Raw genomic sequence first — 21,821 nt, 5'->3', positions numbered from 1 at the left:
ATGGACGCTTATTGAAAGTGATCTGATTGGTCTGCGATTTACCAAGTAAAGATGGCAACATGCATTTTCAATGTACAATTTCGAAATTAATTGCATCTTTGGAAACCAGTTTTCCGTTAATTGCTTCGCACCCTTATGACTATATTTTGTGCATTATATTACATATAAAAAGTAATAGCTTTTATTATTTTATAAATATTCTTTAAATAATACTACATATTTTTCTACAAAGAATAATGACGCTTTGGAATTTAATCAAATCTTAATTGTTAATTAAATAAGAATAATAATACATTCCAAACAGAATTTTTAAGTAAATAATACAACATTCAAGTATTTATCATACGAATATTTTTTAATACATTATAATTTCAATAATATATTTTTATCATTAAAGCTTGAACATAGTATATAAAATAGAGTTCCAAATAAGTGACGTTAAAATTAAGAAACAAATGATATATAATTGCAATGTAACAAGAGTCTGAAAACTGTTTCGAACCAATTTGTTCAGAATATTAGTTGTTACATACATACATACATACATATTTGAAATTGTGCTGACTTTGTATCAGTCTAATACATTTACATTTTGCAACATATAAAACTATAAAACTTGTATAAAAATCAGTATTTAAAAAAAACTATGAATTATAATCATAAATTTCTTCAAGTCGCATTACAATCAGTGAAATGTAACATAAAAATTTTCAAGATTGAAATAACGAAGTATCGATACATATTGTATCTTATACACTGATGATGTCACGAGGTAAGGTTGTACGAGTTTTACTTGAGAATCTCTCATCGATAACTGCAGTTTTTATAAAATATCTCAAAAAAATTCGATAAAATATCATTGTAACAATAAATATAATTCATTATAATGACAAATTCGTAAAGACATCCAATTAATGATTATTATAAACAATCGTAGGATTAAAATAAATCATAACCTCAATTCCTACGGTTTATGCTGAAAGTCTATCACTGAGAGGCGCCACTATCAAGCAATCGCAGTCTCTGATAGACTTTGCCGTGTAAGGAACTTTCGTCGCCTATTTAATGTAAATATTACATTTGTTGAGAATTTAGAGTTTATTTTAGTATACGTAAGCTCCAAATTGTCGTTCTTGTTCCCCGTGCAATTCATTGCTCGGCGTCATTCCGTAATATTTTTCGATCTAGCCGAGATCGGCAATAACCAAAAAATTTCTCCGTAGGTATTCTTTTTTTCTTGATAATCGCTGGTCTTTTTTCTAACATTTCGTTGGACTTGAATTTTATGTTTCACCACGTCCCGTCTTGCGATACTCGGAGAGAAATCCGGGATCTGTCGTGATCGTTTCCGGAATTCGTGACATTCGCTGTTTAGAATAGTACGGCGATTAATTTTTGTTCACCAGCCAATTGTTACACGTATTAACAAGTTAAATTGAATATCCGGTATCTTTTTCAGCACTACCTTTCTTACCGTTTCACTCAGAAGAACGGTACACTATTTTCTCTTTTCGAAATCATATTTTATTAAGAACTGTGGACTAGTCTGCTTCTCAAATTTCCTCTGGAAATGTTGTTGTCTAAATTGTCTTATTTATAAGATAAGGTATACAAGAAACACTTGCGCGCATGTATTTCGTAAATTTAATTTTGGCTTAATGTATACTTGCAAGCAATGTATACATATGTAATCCTAAATATGTCCACATGTTTCTACAATTATAATGTTTTTATATTGTTTGTTTCCTTATCCTCTGACACAATTATTTGTGCATTAATATTTACTACTTATTCTTATGTAAATGTTGAGAATGGAAAATTAGTTTATGTAAATATGTGTCTTCTAGTTGTTAACTTTGATGTGCACACAAATTTATATGTGATATAATCATATGATTTATTTATCCACTTATATGTACTCAGATGTATACATAGTATCTGAGAGGATAATTTATACCTGTAGTTGTTATAATATACTAAAGAGATTTTATTTGTCAAGAATACAATAAAATATTCTTTGTAACTAATTTTTTTAATAATTTTATTGCAGATGATTGTCTGAAAAGATATATTCAGATTTATCTGCACCCCTAAGCTCCTAACAAGTATTTTGAGAGATTTTAAGAGTAAAGCAGAAACATGAGAGTTGTTGCACTAGTCAGCGGCGGTAAAGACTCCTGCTTTAATATGATGCAATGTATAGCTGCAGGCCATGACCTTGTGGCTTTAGCAAACTTATATCCTGTTGGAAAGGGTAAAATAATGAATATAATATTTCTGTAAAGATCTAATCTATTGTTTAATTATAAGTGTTATAAAGAAGAAATTAAACATTTTGCAGATGAGCTAGATTCTTTTATGTTTCAAACTGTTGGATATCAGGGTGTTGAATATATTGCAGAAGCTATAGGCTTGCCAATGTATCGTGAGCCAACATTTGGCAGATCAAGAATGCAAGAAAAATATTACTATCCAACAGAGAATGATGAAGTTGAAGATCTCTTTAGGCTGTTAAGTAAAGTGAAGGTAAATACATGTTATAAATGTGCAAACAACAAAGTTGGAATATTCTTTTTTAATATTATTACAGGAAAAAGAAAATATAGAAGCTGTTTCATCAGGAGCTATTCTAAGTGACTATCAACGAATTCGTGTGGAAAATGTGTAATTATTTAATGCAATTTTTTCAATAATTGATTCTATTAATCATGCAGGATGATCAATCTATTATAAACAAAATATGTAACAAGAAAAGCTTATTTTCAGGTGTAGTCGTTTAGGACTGGTTTCTTTATCATATTTATGGAGAAGGGAGCAAGATGAATTGTTAAAAGAAATGATAGAAAGTTCTGTAAATGCAGTTATAATCAAGGTAGCAGCTTTGGGCCTTGAACCAAGACATTTGGGTAAACCAATCTCTGAAATGCAATCTCATCTTGCCAAAATAGTAAGTTAGATGTCCTGGTGATTAATTTGATGCAAAACATTAACTGTTTGAGTGCTTCCTTCTATTTAATTCAGTGTTGGCTCTATTCCAAGTACAAATAGATTACAAAAATATATAGATAAAACAACTATCATGTAAATAAGCTTAATATATACATTGTACTGACTGCTTAACGCTTTTTTCCTTACAGAAAGAAAAGTATGGTGTAAATGTTTGTGGAGAAGGAGGCGAATACGAAACGTTCACGTTAGATTGTCCACTATTTAGTAAAAGTATTATAATGTGAGTTTTAATATCTTTATCAAATTAAATACAAATCAGTACGAATTCTCTATGCATTTTAGAGAGGAGTATGAAAGCGTAGTGCATTCGAACGATAATATAGCACCAGTCGGATATCTGAACTTCAAAAAAATACATGTACAAGATAAAAATGTAAGTAAACTTTTGTTTTATTATTTAAAACAATATCTAACACAAGGGTAAAATATTTCAGGATGGTATAGAGAGATTAACGTTACAAGAGAGATTAAAGAATGTTCCTATTAAAGTCCCGTCTGATTACATCGCAGAGATTATTGGTCCAGAATTACACGACGGCTGTAATTTATCTGAAGATGAGAATGACGATCACGATTGTACAGATAGTAGTTTGAAAACGTCGAATTCTGGTAATAATTTTGAACATTGCGAGAAAACTGTAATCGGCTATGCAGGGGGATTAATATGCGGATACGATGCAGGTCAATTTAATCCACCGAGCCCTATGGAAATTTTATATGAAGAGGAAGATTATCCCGATGTACCGGTAGTAAATAAGAATCAAACCGGCTGGTTCTGGTTTGGCGGTATCGCTGGGAAACATCCTGACTCAAAATCCGCGATGAGAGAGGCATTGGAGAAATTAAGCAGTAGGTAAACTTTGAGTCTTTCAAATCACCTTTCAGTTATTCCTTTTTTTTATCTCTTTCATATATATTTCAAGACAAACTATATACTCTGGTATATACTGATAAAACGCACATGTATCAAATGTCTAGGTCTAGTCAAGAAGGAGAATCTTCAAATATCAGACATCGTTGCTGTAACATTGTACATAAAAGACATGTCTAATTACCTATCTATAAACGAAGTTTATACCTCGTGTCTGAGCAAAATAAATCCACCGGTCCGTGTATGCGTTGAGTGTCCGTTAAACGTACACGTTGTACTCGACGCTATAGCCTATAAAGAAACTCAAGATTGTGGTGATAAAAGAATTCATAAACGACACACAATGCATGTTCAGAGCATAAGTCATTGGGCACCAGCGAACATTGGTCCTTACTCTCAAGCTGTTCGTGTGAGTGTACTATCGTTAAAAAAAAACGAATTTGCGTGCGCGTCTCTGTGTGTATGTGTAGACAGAATGTGTGTATGTGCGCAGCACTTGTACGCGCACCCACACACATCTAGTTTACAAAAAAGAAACATAACAGTGAGGTAAACAAAATCACGTTTTTTTTATAGAATGACAATAAGACATTAAGAGCTTAAATAAGTAACATAAGTTGAACGTACAAGCGATATGTTTACTAACAAAATTGATGTACACTTTCAATTCTGTACTTAAAAACATAGCAATAAGTAGCTTTAGTACAGTAATAATTGCTATAACAGAAAATGTACGATTATTTGGCAGGTGGGTGATATTATCTCGGTTGCTGGACAAATACCCTTGGTGCCTGGTAGTATGACTATTCTGGATTTGAACATTAAAAGGCAGTGTCGTCTGACATTGAGGCACATAAACCGTATTGTTAAAGCTATGGACTCGAATACGCAACTCAGGGATATTGTACAAGGTATCTGTTTTTTGACTCACACTAGTTATATACCAGACGCACGAAAGGAATGGGAGAAACGAACAAATAACGCCATTGTGGACTATATTGTTGTACCGAACCTTCCGCGTGGTGCACAGGTGGAGTGGTGTGTGTGGGCTCATAGGGATAATAATAGGTTTGAATGTAAGTTTCAACCAAAGGAAAATACGTTTAGAAATATGTTATAACTCAATCTTCTCAGAAAAAATCTAATTATAAAGATCTTTGTTTGCAGATGAAGAGACTGGCAAATGTGTAGGTAATTTCAAAGTAGCAATAAGGCGTAGGTGGAACTACGAAAATAACGTTTCAGCGATCGTGTGTTACATGTCTACTGGTATGTATATATATTTGATATATAAGTACAGAATTATTTTTCTCTTTTGTACGGATAAATGTAGAAAAGTATGTATTTTGAACAGGTTCGTCCAATTCGACTGGCAATTTAGCTACGGAAACGAATTTACCTTCTACAGAACTGACTGTTGGCGAACTAACAGAGGCATTTGAGTATGTACTGTGCAAACTCACAAAAGGCTCGCAAACCGAGAATCCGGCTTGCAATTTACGGATCTTCTACAAGGTCGGTAGTTCGCCAGGACCGAATTTTGTTCAGGACGTACTATCGAAGTTTTCTACGCGAAATTTAGTTACTACTATCATACCGGCAACGCACTTACATAATTTCAGTACCTTTTTGTCCATATGCGGTATAAGACACGAGTAAAAGGCCGACATCGATGTTTACGTTTGTCAATTATTTATAAAATGAGAATACTGTGTCGTAGAGAGGGATTGTAAAAGGACTTTTATTTTCCTTTTAAATTATTTGAATCAATGGGTACGGGAGTTAGGACAAATCGATTTTAATATACAAATACAAAAGAATCATTTAACGGCTATATGAAAGTTGACCACGGTTGTAAAACTTTATACATACACGTATATTCTAAATGATAATTTAACAGTATCGGTGCTCGAATGTAAGCATTATTTTCACGTTTTCTACTGGTCGAGCTTATTGGGTTTGCTCGAGGAAAAAAAATATTCACTTAACACTTGTCCATAGTGTATTTATATTCGGCTAGTCAACGGGATATTGGCGTGTATTTTCAATCGTTCTCTGTCCCGTTAGTGTAAGTGTTCTACGTAATGCAAAGCACGTAAGTCGTTTCATAACATGTACTGTATATGCTACGCCTCATTTCTTGCTCAAGCTATTTTTTATTTTTCTCATATTTCACGATACGCGCGGAGTGTTATGTGTGTGATTTTATGAAAGAATTTGAAAGCGTGCACAGCCATTTTTATAGTAGAGCTCAAAGGATATGAAGATGAAATTCAAAAAAGGGAAACGATGGTGTTGCTACGTATCAAAGACGTACTAGGTAAAAATCCAACATTTTTTTATTCGGTATGAAGAGAAAAAAAACGTCTAGATTATGCCTTTTTTAATCTTAATAAAAAACATGAAATGACAAGCGGAAATTCGGGATGCGTGCTCTACAGCAAATTGCTCTCCTACCCCTTCACTTTTCAAATGCTGCCGACGTTATTCCGCTGTTATTCAAACTTTGTATCGTAATGGCAGACATGTAGCTTTACAAAAGTGTTTAAAAAAAAATGAATATCTACTTCGCAAAAGTATTGTATAAGTCCTCGGTAGTTATATTGCATATAACTGATCTATGCTTTAGGAAGACGTCTTGTACAAAAAAAAGAAAAAAACGACACGCAATATATTAGAATATTTTTGACGGTATTACATTTACGCAACGACATGCCAAATCTCGTATTTTACAATTTGGTCATTGTTTAAAACGTTTTCGAATACTGTCATTCTCTTTTTTTCTTTCTGTACATATATTGCTAAATAATGTAAAACATTCTTGCAATGTACTATAAAATGTAATTAGTTTCAAAACAAAACAATTGGTTATTGGTGTGGATATTAATGAATGATATGAATTTCTAATGATACGAGATGCAACGGAACATACTGATTATGACGTGGAAACTGCGTTACTATAAATATGTAAAAAAAATGATATTTGCAAACATTCAACTCTCACAACAAAACACTATCCCGAGGATTATATTGCAAAAGAAAAATAAAGAAAGTGATATATATTTTTAAGAAATTGCAACTCGCGAGTTTTGTATGTTATTATATTACCCTGTTGTCTTAAATATTTACGTTTTATTATCTCTTCAGTTTCTTCTCTAATAATAAAATTTAAATTTACAATCCGTAGTATTTTTAATATTTTAGGAAATTAAACGAATTCACAACAAATATTTAAACATATAAAAAATATAAATACTTTTTAAAGATAGCACATATTCTATGTACATTTACAAAAAACAACTAAAGGTTGCTATAAAATTCGTATAATTCTGCAAAACAGTCTTTCCATTAATTATTTTCTTTTACTATCCACAATTCAATCAACTGTATCCTATTTAAAATTAAAATGGGGCAATTTAAAGTTCATGATATAGGGATTAAAAATTATAAAAATAATTCTAATTTACAAAACTACTTACTAATTACTCTGACAAAATTCAGAGCAAGATTTCTTATATTTAACGGTTCATTCGTAGCTAACAATAGCCCTCATGTAACAAAACTTCAATATTTGAAATTGTTGTCCATCACACAATTATATACAGCTGTACTTCTTCCACTTAAATATTCATAAAAAATATGTCCATGATAATTAAAAACCATATGAATCTTCGCGACACATTCACTAATCGTTCATCACATTTTATACAGTTTCCAAATTCAAATAAAAATTGTTCACCTTACAACACTTTACATTTTCAAAGTTTTTGATACCAATGGTTTTACCATTTGTTGGCGATTTGGCGCACAAAAATCACACAGATAATTTTTCCTGTCTAATGGTATTCCCTTGGTCTCCACGCATCCTGCAAGGAAAAACTACATTAGTAATATTGATTTGATTCATAATTATGTTTATTTATCTATATCATCCTACATAATTCTTGAACATAATCTTTCAGTTTTATTTTTCCTACCTGGCTTAAGGAATACCTTTACAAAATAAAACATACTAGATGAAACATGCAAATGTGATGACATGCAATGAAAAGTAAGTAGCAGAATTATATGGAACTTGTGTCAATACCTAAGTGCAGATATTTGTCACATGCGCTGCAATGCACTAGATTCGCTTCCAGGTCGAGTCTTGAGGCAGTATGACACCGACTGCAGTGCGGGCAATAGCGACCCTTTCGCCATAGCCTTGTTATTGCATAAAGATTATGGTGTTAGTGAACATGGATAAGGACTTGTTATAATACCAGAATTTAGCATGATATAACTAAGATGGCATTTCGAATCCTGGGATGTATGATTATCAGGTTGCGAATTTTATAAATTTATGGTATTTATTCTTTTCTAAAGATATTAAATGGAAAAAGCTGGTCTTTATACGATTCGCGTTTCACTATGTGGACTATAAGAATTAACATTTACTTAAATATTCGCAATCTAATGACGCAATCTTATGTAAGTGTTCATTATGTAATGAATGAATATGAATGGACACAAACAATCATTTGTTGCATTGCAAATGATCTGCAACATCCAGGAATTCGGATATTGTAGTATTGCAAGCATTAGTCAAACAAATCTTTTGGAAGAGGAGTTTAAAGATTAGGATCAAGGACATTGTGAAGCACAAATGAAGCCCCGTGATAGTTCAAAGTTTTACATTTTAGTATGTAGTCTAGATTATCTTTTCACGTCAGCAGTTCACCAGAGAGAGAGAGAGAGAGAGAGAGAGAGAGAGAGAGAGAAACAAGCTTGGCCTGTACTTACTTTGAGCATGGAACGCATAACGTTGAAACGTAGACACGAGTATTTTTGTCACCCTTCTTATATTCGTGTTGCCATTGAGCAACACTGTTTCTATCGGAATTCGCACCACCAGGTTCTCTAGAACCACAATTCGCACAAACTGCACATTCTTGACAATGCCATCTTCCTTGGGGTACTCGCCGAAGCCCAACGCAATAAATATGATAACTAAAAGTATATATGTTAATATAAAAATTATGTTTTCTTAACTTTCTAAGGTGAAAAGAACCCAATCTATTGTAAATTTTATATAAGGGAAATACACACCCTCTATCACACATGTCACAAAAGAGCATTTTATCTTCATCTGCTGGATCATGGCATTGTGCACAAGTTTTGCAGTCAGTGCATTGCCATGCATACGATTGAATGTGAGGAACCATATCTAGTGTTAGATCTATACAGGATGGATGCACTGCAAGAAAGATTAAGACTGTTACAGCAAAATCTTTGAAAAATGTAAACTTAAAGATATATTGAAAAGAATTACCGTGTCCACTGCAAGTACCACACTGTACTAATACTTCATTCTTGCTGTGTTTGTTTAAGATTTTCAAACACATTTTACATTTTAATTTGACCTCTTCTTTTGGATTCACTATCTCCATATCCACATCGTCCATCGTTGACTGAGAACCTTCTGTGTCTTGTGTTCCCTCACTAGAAGATGAACTATATAAAAAAATAGACAATTATCTTTTCACAAACAGTTTTACAATCTAAATAGTTTAAAACTGTGACACGAACCTTGAGTCATCCGAAGATGAATCGCTGTCACTATCACTTTGAGATCCCTCTGATTGACTATCAAATTTACGTTCGTTTGGTCTCATTGGACCGTATAAAACAGTATTCAAAGGATAGTATCGCAGTTCCGCTGGTGTATATTCACGATAATAATCTGTATATTGACCTGGTATTAATGCAACAGGATAATGACCAATTTTACGTTCTGTTTCAACTTTCTGCTGTTTCTTTGGCACATGTATGGTGAAAGTTTGTAGATCTAAACTACACTTTCTATTTTCTCTGCGAGCTTTGTTCAGACTAACGTTCCAAGATAGTGCAGACTGAACTGCCATTTCTGCCAGATCGATTCTGTTTTTTTCTGCGTTTGCAGCTGCAGACAATTCTTTCTGTTTCTTGGAATGTTCTTTCACCTGTTTCTCGCGCATATGTTTCCTATACTCTTCATACTGGTCAGGGAAATCACTGCACATTACATCTAGTACTTCTGAACTGCATATAGCTGTTAAACCTGAAGTAGTAATAAAACATTAGATATATAGCAACTGTTCTATGTTTAGAATGATTAGATGTGACTGTAGAAGTACATGATTCTTACCCATATCACACATTGCTTCGCTGACCAAACCATTTTCTCTCAAGTAATTTCTTTCTTCCATGTCCACTACTCTACGCTTTAGATCTGGGTACTTCCTCTTGAATGACTTTACGCCAAGATACTGGGATATTTGTTCTTGTATCATGAATGTTTCTCCTTTACGGTCAAGTGGCCATTCATACTCTGCAATCTTGTCTACTGTAAATGGTCCTTCGTCTGGATCAAAGTTAATTTCCATCCTTCGATTCTTCACCTTCACTTTTTCTGACTCTGTGGTTGCTGTACTGAGCACACTTCCCTGGGACTCTTCATTTACCATTGTTTCAGAAACTATAACATGTGTCATTAAAACTTGGCTTAGGTATTTGAAGACATAACCAATTAAAATGTTATAATGTATATTCTATAAATTTAATTAAAATCTATTAACTGTTTGAAAATAATATGTCACATAAGGAAAAATTACATTTGAATTACAGTAATCAACAACTCAGAAGATAAATGTCTACTGATAAAAAATTATACTTAACAATAAATATCAATATTTTTCTGGTTTGATAAAAATATTTATAATATATATATATACACTCTGAAAAAATATTTTCCTAACCATTATGGATCAGAAATTCCTTTTACATCAATGTCAATTATGGCTTCAAGCAACAGCACATTTTGCCTTTGATTTAAATACAACTATTTCACATTTGGGTACTTGAGAGATGTTAGGACACAAGAAAAGATCTATTTATAGACACCTTGCTTGGAGACCTACCAATACATTTGTCTTTTGATTTAGTTTACTCATATGATGACTAAGGCTTATATTTCCTTGTTACTAATACAAAGATAATTTGTAGTATATGTTAATAAGCGAGTACTTTAAAGAAACTGGCAAATGGTGCTTCTCCAACAGTGTTTAAGTAGCATACAATAATAATACTGATGTGCATCATTATACCTTTCCATGCTCTAAATTTAATATAAACAATATACGTATCCAATACTACGGAACATAATATGTAATATGTAAGCAATAATCTGTTTATCGATTTCACAAGCATAGATAAACCACAAAGAAAGTAAGATAACGATTGATATACAGAATTCATTTGAGTACCTGGTGCAGAAATATTTCTAGCTGGGGTTTGAGATCTTGAGCCAGATTCAGCGCTCATTCTCGTTTCTTCATCTATCACTTGCACAGTGGATACATTCTCATGTTTTCCGGTTGTTTCTGGTAATCGTTTCGATGTCGGCGTTAACCAGTTCTGATGTCCTGGAGGTACTAGCATATCTTTATTTTCAGACTTCGCATTCTCTGTTGTCTTATCAGACTTCTCGTCAGAAGTTTGCTTTAACACAGTCTTTTGCATTTTTTCAGAGACCACCTCTACCTGCTTTTTTTCTTTGACGTTATCATTAGACTCATTTGTTGCTAATGTAGAAATATCACTATTTGGCTCCAAATCTACTTCTTGTATTTCTTTGTTTGTATCTATGATTACGTTTGTAGAATCTGGAATTGTATTTGCAATTTTGGATGCATCGTTCTTTTGTACTGTAGATTTTTTCTCGGCTCTACCTATAATTTTGGTATCTACTGCAGGCTGTTTCAGAGCTTTATACAATTCTGATGGCTTTGTACAGGACTCCTCTTGCCCAGGAGGGCAGTCAATTGTTATTACTGCAGTTGTTGAAGCTTCTATGGCAGTTAAGTCTTGATCTACTCGAACCTTTTTGCTGATCTGTATATCCGTATTATCCAATTTTCTTTTACCTCGACCTATAAAAACAAACATAAATCCAACCATTCTGTTTATGCAAGTTTTAATTTATATATGTATGTACATAAAAACGAATATATGTATTCATCACATTGTTAATGTTTAAGAATATCTAAAAAACATAAAAAGTAATGAAGATGTTATTACTATATAAAATACAAACCTCGTCCTCTACCTCTTTTAGGAGGTGCATAACTTTTTTGACTTCTGCAAGTTCTTTTAGGCCTCTCATTTTCTCTGGACTCTACTTGTGGTGCTTGCAAGTGTTGTTGTTGCATTTGTTGAGCTTCTTCCAAAGATAACGGGTCTCGGGATAATACCATATGTGTTGGAGGATGAACAGTTGGTTGAGTTAGTGGATTTCTTCTAGGTCTGCCTCTTCTTTTGGGTACCTTTACTTCTGGAATTCTCGTAGGCGAAACTTCCTCTATTATCACTACGTCTTGACTGGAATTTGAATTCTCATTTACAATAATCAGTTCCGGTCGATGCTCGATGATCTCACAATCAGAGTTCATGGGAGAACTGGTAGAATTTTTGTTTAGCATGTCTTTAAGTTTATCGTTCATCGAGGTGTCTTGTGATTTTGACGGTCTGACTTGAGTGATACTAATCTCCTGACTGATCACGTTCATCTGTTGAAGACTAATTGCACTAGATTTTGGGTCAAACATAAATTGCTTCTGGTTTCTGGATGTAACTGGCTGAATGGTAACCTCAGGCAAGATTTGAGTTAATTGTGTTTCCAACTTCGACTTCTTGGGCTCTATTGGGGACACAGTTATGTCCTTACGTTTAGGGGATATTTCTATTGTACCATCTGCTTTCTTTCCTTGCATTTGAACTGGTTCAATCGTTAATTCTGAACGGTTACTTTGCAAGATTGTCGGATGTCCAGTTTTGAGGAACTTCAATGCAGTCTCCTTGTGAGTCTGAGCTTGTTCTTTATACCTTTGACCAAAACTGTGCTGGTCTACATGTTCCTTTGGTCGATAACTAGCTTCTCCATGATTATCGCAAGCGACAATGGTCGGATGTCCAGTTTTGGATAACTTAATTTTCATTTCTAGAGGCGATTCAGTATCTCTACGTCTTTGTTGTCTTTCCTTCTTCTCAGAATCCACAATAGAAGCGTCACCTGTTTTCAACAGTTTAATTTTCATTCCTAAAGTAGAATCAGAGGTTTTTAGGTGTTCTACATCAGAAATACGTGACATCTTACTCGCATCCTCTGTAGCTATCTCTGGTTGTATAATAGAAGCATCACCAGTTTTAGACAACTTGATCTTCATTCCAATAGGTGATTCTGTTCTCTTAGTAGTCTCTGAAAGCGGTCTACTGTTTTCTTCCAATTGTTCTTGTTTTTCAGTGGATACTATTGATGGTTCGCCGAACTTGGAAAGCTTAATCTTCATGCCAATGGGAGATTCAACTTTTTGTAAAGATTCTTGACAGACCTCAGGTTCTTCAGAACATTCTAGTGCTATCACTGATTTATCTCCAGACTTGATCACCTTAATTTTCATGCCCAAAGAGTCTGATATTTTAACAGTATCTTGCGATGCGTCCTGCTTTTCTTTGACCTCTGTTTTCTCCTTCAATTTGACGTCCTTACTTTCATCAGAGATTTCTGAGTGAACGATGGATGCGTCTCCAGTCTTAGATAATTTGATCTTCATTCCAAGAGGTGATTCTGTTCGTTTGGGAACATCTGGAATTTCCAATTTCTGATTTGTATCCTCGGGAGCTTCCATTGGAATTATAGATGCTCCACCCTTCGTTTTAGCTAACTTGATCTTCATTCCAATAGGAGAATCAGTTCTTTTAGGGGCTTCAGGCGATGATTCCAGCTTGTCTTTTATTTTGTTGTCCTTACCTTCTTCTGGTGCATCGGGAGAGACAATGGAGGCATCTCCAGTCTTGGACAGCTTAATTTTCATCCCGATTGGTGAATCTGTCCTTTTGGGAGAACCATAAGAAGGCTCTTTTGATCTTACCTGTGATTCTCTGTGTTCTTCTGGAATATCTTGCCTTTCAGTTGATATTATAGAAGCATCTCCACTTTTTGAAAGCTTGAACTTCATTCCGATTGGGGATTCTGTTCTCTTGGGACTACCTTGGACTATATCTAGCTTATCTTTGTGCTTCATCTGCACGTCTTTTGAATCCTGTTGTACTATAGAAGCGTCGCCAGTCTTGGATAATTTAATCTTCATTCCAATTGGTGATTCCGTTCTCTTGGCTTCTTCAAATTTATGTTTCCCTTCCTTGGGATCATCGCCGAGGTCGTGTTTATCAGACGAGACAATAGAAGCATCACCAGATTTGGATAATTTTATTTTCATCCCAATCGGTGACAATGATGAAGTCCCTTCTGTGTACCATTGTCCAACTTCTTCGATGTTCTCATTAGATATTATAGAAGGATGACCACCTTTTGACAGTTTTAACTTTATCTTTCCCAATTTCTGACCTGGACTGTCTTCAGGATTTGGCGAATTAGTCGCAGATCTGATCTTAGGGCTTTTGGGTGACCTGGGTTCTGCACAATCAGTAATCGCGGATTTAGCAATCTTTAATATAATCTTTCGAGAATCAACGTTTTCAAAATCATGCTTCTCTGAATCTTTGCGTGGTGTGTCTACAATCTTTGGCTCTGCTTTTTCGGACAACTTTGGTGACTCCAGCATCTTCTGAAAAGCAATCAATTTAGCATCCTTTTGAATTAAAAGACTATCCTTTGAAGCTGTTGGAGAGATAGCCACTTTTGTTATATCTGTAGTTGGTATTTCTATTTTAGGTGGTTCCTTCAGACGTTCTTCTAAGATTGATATTTTCGGAATCGTCTCAGACGTTTTCAAAGGCAAGGAGTGTAATGCTTCAGGTATCTTCTCCTCTGCAAACAGTTCTGTTTGCTGCACCTCTATAGCTTCCAATGGAACAGAGCCGAACTTAATTTTTGTTGCAAGCAACTTAATTCCCTCTTCCTCTATTATCAGTTTCTCCTTGTTTGAATCAAACTGTCCTCTTGTAGCATCAAGTTTCACCTGTTCAGCTAGCTTCCTTTCACTCTCTAACTTTGCTGCTTCCGAAATGATCTCAGCTTCAGAAATGGAAATTGAATCTGTCGCGATGCTTTGCAGTTCCTCTACCAGCTCTGTGTCCTCGCACATGTCTTCATCAGGAACAAAAAGAGCTGTTGTATCTTCCTGCTTCGAAATATCTTCTACAACGCTCTCTACCATTTTCGGGGAAAGTATTAATGGAGAATCGATGGCTTGTTCCTCAGATTCTTGGAGGAACTTAACAGCTGATTCAAGTTCAGATATCTCAGAACTGGGTTGTGAGGTTTCTGTGGTTTGTACATTGCTCAGGTTTTCAGGGAGATCAGCGTTTGCAGATATCATGTCTGAAGTCAATTCTAATTTAGCCTCGGTTTCCTCCAGTTCATCTACAGTCTCTAACGGAGTCTCTTCAAAGTCCATGTCTAATTCATTCTCAGGCAAATCAGGGCTCACTTCTAACTCCTTCTGTAAATTCTGCACATTCTCCGTATTTATGGATTCAGAAATCGTGCTTTCTTTCACCTTCAATAGGCTATCTGTTTCTGAATCTTCAGGTATAATATTAGAAACTTCCATTAGATTACTGTTTTCAATATTTTCTTGCAATGAAGCAGTATCATTGTCTGTTAAACAACTGCTAATGACATCTGTCATGTAATGTGTAGGTTGATTGGATTGTTCTAATAATAGGTTCATATCTACAACCTTTGATAGCGTTTCTTGTTCTTGAGAGGGTTTCCCTGGTTTCACTATTTTTAATGTAGAATCCTCCCCTTCTTGTATTAAGTCCAAGCCTAACAAACCTTCAAGAGAATCTATATTTTGTGTGGAATCCTCCATTTCTTTACCCATTACATTTTCAGAGTTCTCTGGCAATTTCTCTGCCAATTTTTCCATTGCAACCTCAACCAGAGGTAAGGATGTAGACTCTTCTAGGACTGTTACCATTTCATTTGCTTCAACTGCTTCTGTAGTTAAAATATTGTTAAAGTCAGTTGCACTTCTGACATCGTCTAATAGGCTTGTAACAATATCCTCCGTATTATCATTCTGTTCTTCAGAGAATATTTCTTCTACAGTATTAGCAGTTTCTAATATTTCCTTAAAATTATTTTCATTAGTATCATCTTTAAAGTCATTACTTTCTATCTGTTCCTTTTGTAATAACTCCACATCTTCAGTTAGCATTAAATCATCAGTGTTGTTTGTGTTAATGACATTTTCTATATCTTCATCTAAGGTTTTATGTTTTTCTATTTTTATCTCTTCTCCTATGCTAGCATCATCCTCTTCTAGAACATAAACTGATTCCACTTTTTTCTTATCAATAATTATGTTATTTTCTTTTACCATTTCATCAAAATTATCTTGATACAATACTAATTTGGATTCAATCTTTACTTCTCCTAAATTTAAAGTCTCTTTGTCCTCTGCATCTTCTTCTACATTCTCTGCAGGTACTATGGGTTCACTACATTCAGATGGTAACAAAAGTAATTCTTCTAAATTAGATGCTCCGTCTTCACTTTTCAAAGGAACTTCATCATTTGCTACATTTTCATCTGATTCCATTGAAGAAGTCTTTGCACGCAAGAGCTTAGACTCTTTCTGATTTTCCTCCTGTTCTTTGTCATTGTCTTTTGATGTTTCCAATTCAATTGCTTCACATTCCATTTCTTCTCCTTCCCGTAAAGGAACATTGGAAGATTCTATTTTATCATTAATTAATGTGTCACCATTTTCTTCAGAAACTTTTGCAATCTTTAATTCAGCACACACTTGAGAAATATTAATTTTATTTCTCTCAACTGTTATCTCTTCTGAATTTTCGTTTTCTATTGTCCTGTAGACTTCTCTTAATTCCAAACTTTCTACTTCAGGAATACATTCTTCAACTGGCAATGATTCTGTATGAATAGCCTCTACTTTGCAAGTATCTTCCTCTAAAGAATCGACTTTGATCTCAGAACTGTCACTTACAGTATCAATGTCCATAGGAATCGAGATATTTGGAATTGTCTCTACCTGAATTTCAGGCTCTTCATTTAATTCCATTGCCATTGGCACTTCAACCACAGAAGCTGTATCAGATTTTTCTGAAATCTTTATTTCATCTTTAAATGATTCTCCTTCAACTGGTAATTCCACTGCTTCTTTGAACTCTACAGTAATAGATTCCTTTACTTTAACTTCTGATAACACTGAATTCAGATTGCCACAAAATTCAATTTGTAGGTTACTATTAACATTTGGACTCTCAATATTCTCAGCATTACCAGTTATATTTATAGTTTCTGTAGTTAATTTTATAATAGTTGATGTATCTAAGTTTGGTGGAGAAAATTCACTGGGCAACAACTCAGATTCCTGTAACATCTTTTCTGTAGCTTCCAATTGTTTAGTGTCAATGTCTTCCATGATTTGTTTCGTAATTATTCCTTCTGACGTTTTTGATTGTTTGATATCCATATCTTCTGTAGTTTTTAATTGTTTGGTTTTAATGTCTTCTGTAGTTTCCAATTGTTTGGTGTCCACATCTTCAGTAGTTTCCGAATGTTTTGTACCCTCATATTCTGTAGTTTCTGATTGTTTTGTATCCATATCTTCTGTAGTTTCTGATTGTTTTGTATCCATATCTTCTGTAGTTTCTGATTGTTTTGTATCCATATCTTCTGTAGTTTCTGATTGTTTGCTATCCTCATCTTCTGTAGTTTCCAATTGTTTGATATCTACATCTTCTATAGTTTCCAATTGTGTGGTATCCACATCTTCTATAGTTTCCAATTGTTTGGTATCCATATCTTCTGTAGTTTCTAATTGTTTGGTATCCTCATATTCTGTAGTTTCTGATTGTTTTGTATCCATATCTTCAGTAGTTTCCAATTGTTCTGTATTCATATCTTCTGTAGTTTCTAATTGTTTGCTATCTACATCTACTGTAGCTTCTGATTGTTTGCTATCTACATCTTCTGTAGTTTCTAATTGTTTGATATCCATTCCTTCTGTAGATTTCACTTGTTTGCTATCTACATCTTCTGTAGTCTCTGATTGTTTGATATCCATTTCTTCTGTAGATTTCACTTGTTTGCTATCTACATCTTCTGTAGTTTCTGATTGTTTGATATCCATTTCTTCCGTAGATTTCAATTGTTTGGTACCTAGATCTTCTGTTTCAATTTGTTTGTTTTCCACTTTTTCTACAGCTTTTAGTTGAAAAGAATCTATTTTTTCTGCAACTTCTGATCGAGAAACATCTATTTCTTCTGCCACTTCCGATCGAGACACATCCATTCCTTCTGCAGCTTGTAATTGCTTTTCCTCAATTTGTCCTGGAAGCTTTGATTGTTTATTATCCATTTCTTCTAGTGATTCTAAGTGTGTAATATCCATTACTTTGCTGATTCTGACTGATTCCGATTAGTATCCATCTGACCTACAGTTTCTAATTCTTCAGAATCCATCTCTTCTATAGTTTCTGAATGCTTAGTATCCGCTTCTGTAAGTAATTCTTTAGGATCCACTTCTATAGCTTTTAATTCCTTAGTATTCATTTCTTCCACAGTTTCGAATTGATTAGTATTCATTTCTTCCACAGTTTCGAATTGATTAGTATTCATTTCTTCCACAGTTTCGAATTGATTAGTATTCAATTCTTCTAAACTTTCTGGTTGCGTAGTATCTGTGTTTTCTTGTTTCTTGATATGTGTTTTTTCTGTGGTTTCTGGTTCTCTAGTATCAATTTCTTCCGATAATTGTAATTGTTCAGTAACTATTCCTCCTGTAGTTTCTGATAACTTCGTGTTAATTTCTTCTGTAATTTCTGGTAACTCAGCAATCATCTCTTCTGATAGCTTATTATCCACTTCTACTGCAGTTTCTAATTGTTTAGTATTCAATTTTTCCATAGCTTCTGATGGTTTAGTATTAATTTCTCCTGTAGTTTCTAATTGTTTGCTATCCATTTCTTCTATAACTTCTAATTGTGTAGTACATATTTGGTCTACAACTTCTGCTTGCTTAGTATCCTTCTCTTCCAGAGCTTCTGCTTGCTTAGTATTCTTCTCTTGTAGAGCTTCTGATTGCTTAGTATCCTTCTCTTGTAGAGCTTCTGATTGTTTAGTATCCTTCTCTTGTAAAGCTTCTGATTGCTTAGTATCCTTTTCTTGTAGAGCTTCTGATTGCTTAGTATCCTTTTCTTCTAGAACTTCTGATTGCTTAGTATCCTTCTCCTTTAGAGCATCCGATTGCTTAGTATCCTTCTCCTTTAGAGCTTCCAATTGCTTAGTATCCTCTCTATCTGAAACTTTTGATTGCTTACCATCCTTTTGTTCTTGAGTTTCTGTTTGCTTATTATCCAATTCCTCTATTGTTTGAGATTCTTCAGTGTCCATCACTTCTGTAATTTCAAATTGCTCAATATCCATTTCTTCTACCATTTCAAACTGTGTGTCTGCCATTTCTTCTTCAATTTCTGGTTGCTTAGTGTCTGTACCTTTTACACTTTCCAATTGTTCAGTATCCATTTCCTGTACAGTCTTCAGTGTTTCAGTAATCGCTGTATCTATACTTTCCTGTTTCTCAATATTCATTCTTTCTACTTCTCCTGATGCTTCTTCAACACCAGTCTTATTTTCTGTTTCTTCTGGATTATCTTTAATACACAGAGTACCATAAAATTTAGTCTCATTAGGATCTACTATAGTTTTAGATTCAAATTGTGCAAAATCTATCTTTTCATTACCATTCTCTGCAGTGATTTCTGCAACAAGAACATTCATTTTATCAGATATTACTGTGTCGGATTTATCAACAGTTTCAGTCTCAATGTTTGATGCATTCATATCTTTTTCTTCCTGACTTATTTCTTTCATATCTATTTTACTTTCTTCTGTTGTACACCCTTCTTTTTCATCTAGATCCATATGTTCTATACTTTTTTTAATTTCCTGTTTTTCATCTGTTATTTTTGTTGCAGGTGTCTTCATTATTGAAACTGTTAATTCATGTTCGGATTGCCTGCTATATTCTACTTCCATTTCAGTATGTTCTACAGTCATTAATTCTTGTTTTGCTTCCATATTAGTTTCCTTTTTTTCTTCTGATATTTCTACTGCAATTTTATCCATTTCTACAGCATCTACCATTACATCGTCTATCATACTTTCTGAAACAATATTTTTAGGACTATCTACTTTACCCTCTGTCTGAATTTCTATTTGTTCTGAATTATTAGATACTTCCTGTGCATTCACATTAATAGCATTATTTGTTATAGCCTCAACAGGTATATGTTTGTTTGTACATGTCTCATCTAATTTTATTTTACTAAATATCGTAGTGGCATTGTTTGCACTATCTTGAGAGTTACAAGATTCATTTACTTCCTCCTTTCCTTCTGTAGACATTAAAGTATTCTGATTAACTGTCTCTACATCATCTGATTCCACATCATCTGTTTTCATATCTTGAGAATCTTCAGAACTATAGGCCTCACCAATAAGTTGTAAACTGCCACAAATACCACTCTCACTTTCTATAATTCTATTTACATTTCCCTTACTAATCGTAGTCTGTATAGTAGTACACTTCTGTTTAGATTGATTATGTTCAACATTTACGTTCACTGAAACATCAGCATTTTCAACATCTTTAGGATTAACAACAGCTATAGTGTCTATAGATAGATTATGTTCATAATTATTTTTAGTATCATTACTTTCCTGTTGATTTCCTAGTTTCTTATCTCTCACCATGGTACTTTCACCTTTCACTGCTTCAACACCAAGAGTTTTCTCACCACTTATTGTTGATGTTAAACATTGATTCGCACTAGATATTTGAACAACATTGCTGTCTTCAATACCCTTCCCATGCTGTGCACTGCACTTGCCCTCAGCTATATTTTGTCCCCCATCAGTCTTAGACTCTGTGATAATTTGGGACAATGCAGCTATTTCACTCTCTAAAGTAGAATCACTGACTGGTTCAGACTGTACACCAATAATATCATTGATGTCCATAATGCTTAATGCTTCTGTGTCATAGGTTTCAGAATCGCTGTCAATACAGTAGGGAGCATATCGGTCGGGCGAGTCATCTTTGACTTCTGTTTTGTCTTCTTTTGTCTTGTCTTTAGAGCCAAACAGGCCCATCTTAGGACTTTCAGACATTGTTTTGATAGGTCGCGTAGGGCGCATCAAACCTATGATCGCAGTCTTGTTTTTCCTCCGCTATTTCTACGCGAGCATTGAATCTAATAACACAGACACGTACCTTATCCCTTCCAAGTTCTTGAGCTACGAATCTCTGTCGTTGTCATTCTATCGTTGTATTTTACAGTGTTCTCATACCATAGTACTCAGCTTCATTTGTTTTCACTTCAACTCGCATACATAATCAAGTTTCCTTCATCCGCGGCCTTGTATCGAATTCTACAAAGTTAATCCGCGAATTTACTCGAAGAAAGCTTTTTTTATAACAAATATTGTTCGTGTTCAACCTAACCTAGAGCTTTGCTGGTTCCTTGTTATTTTCCAAATACATTTTGTTACAACCGTCATTCCCCGAAAGGACGCTCAGACATTCAGATGCCCAGACCAGGCAATAGCTTTCTTTCTTGCTTCTTTTTCTTTCCACCCACATATGTACAATAACGAGTCCTACTCCTGCACACTTCTAGGCCACAGCTGGATCCGTTAACGGAGGTCTATATAGAAATTTTCATTGCTCTGATTGGCTGACGATTCGCTGCTGACACCGTATCAAGTGCGGATTGGATGCACAGTAAAATGGTAGGAATATGCACGCCTAGCTTAGGGAGTAAAAAAGGCATGCAAGACTAAGTTCCATTATTGTACATTCTTTATGGATATATGGTGCGTATGCGCATTTGGTACAAAACGCAATGCTGCCATCATAGCCACATA

General features: G+C 34.3%; 2 protein-coding genes across 4 annotated transcripts; one reads left to right on the top strand and one right to left on the bottom strand.

Moving 5' to 3' along the window:
- The first annotated feature begins 1,008 nt into the window (after positions 1 to 1,008).
- Positions 1,009 to 6,953, top strand: LOC144471789 (uncharacterized). Of its 3 annotated transcripts, none has more exons than XM_078184206.1 (13): positions 1,009 to 1,067; positions 2,051 to 2,254; positions 2,342 to 2,526; positions 2,591 to 2,664; positions 2,767 to 2,947; positions 3,138 to 3,229; positions 3,292 to 3,382; positions 3,444 to 3,618; positions 3,691 to 3,858; positions 3,988 to 4,289; positions 4,629 to 4,956; positions 5,048 to 5,149; positions 5,235 to 6,953. In XM_078184206.1, the coding sequence occupies exons 2-13, from the start codon at positions 2,140 to 2,142 to the stop codon at positions 5,537 to 5,539; spliced, it is 2,118 nt and encodes a 705-aa protein (XP_078040332.1). In that variant the 5' UTR covers positions 1,009 to 1,067; positions 2,051 to 2,139; the 3' UTR covers positions 5,540 to 6,953. The 3 variants fall into 3 exon arrangements, with proteins under 3 accessions (XP_078040332.1, XP_078040333.1, XP_078040334.1); XM_078184207.1 differs by having other exon boundaries at positions 1,033 to 1,219; XM_078184208.1 differs by having other exon boundaries at positions 1,033 to 1,223.
- E(y)3 (PHD finger protein enhancer of yellow 3) lies at positions 6,249 to 21,691 on the bottom strand. Its single transcript, XM_078184203.1, is given in 11 exon segments — positions 6,249 to 7,746; positions 7,968 to 8,083; positions 8,663 to 8,869; positions 8,969 to 9,116; positions 9,192 to 9,373; positions 9,449 to 9,959; positions 10,047 to 10,376; positions 11,164 to 11,829; positions 11,994 to 18,297; positions 18,300 to 21,326; positions 21,400 to 21,691. Coding segments are annotated over 10 exon segments (11,373 nt in total). The 5' UTR covers positions 21,093 to 21,326; positions 21,400 to 21,691; the 3' UTR covers positions 6,249 to 7,630.
- Positions 21,692 to 21,821: the final 130 nt, after the last annotated feature.

Source organism: Augochlora pura, chromosome 6 (genome assembly GCF_028453695.1).
Source record: "Augochlora pura isolate Apur16 chromosome 6, APUR_v2.2.1, whole genome shotgun sequence".
In the NCBI taxonomy this organism is placed as follows: Eukaryota; Metazoa; Arthropoda; class Insecta; order Hymenoptera; family Halictidae; genus Augochlora; species Augochlora pura.
This window is presented reverse-complemented; position numbering and strand designations above follow the sequence as displayed.

What these genes read in the sequence shown, in the direction of transcription:
- LOC144471789 (XM_078184206.1), top strand. Translation starts at nt 2,140, where the DNA reads ATGAGAGTTGTTGCACTAGTCAGCGGCGGTAAAGACTCCTGCTTTAAT. An exon ending in TACATGTACAAGATAAAAAT is followed by an intron (nt 3,383 to 3,443) that starts GTAAGTAAACTT and finishes AAAATATTTCAG; the next exon opens with GATGGTATAGAGAGATTAAC. An exon ending in CTTACTCTCAAGCTGTTCGT is followed by an intron (nt 4,290 to 4,628) that starts GTGAGTGTACTA and finishes ATTATTTGGCAG; the next exon opens with GTGGGTGATATTATCTCGGT.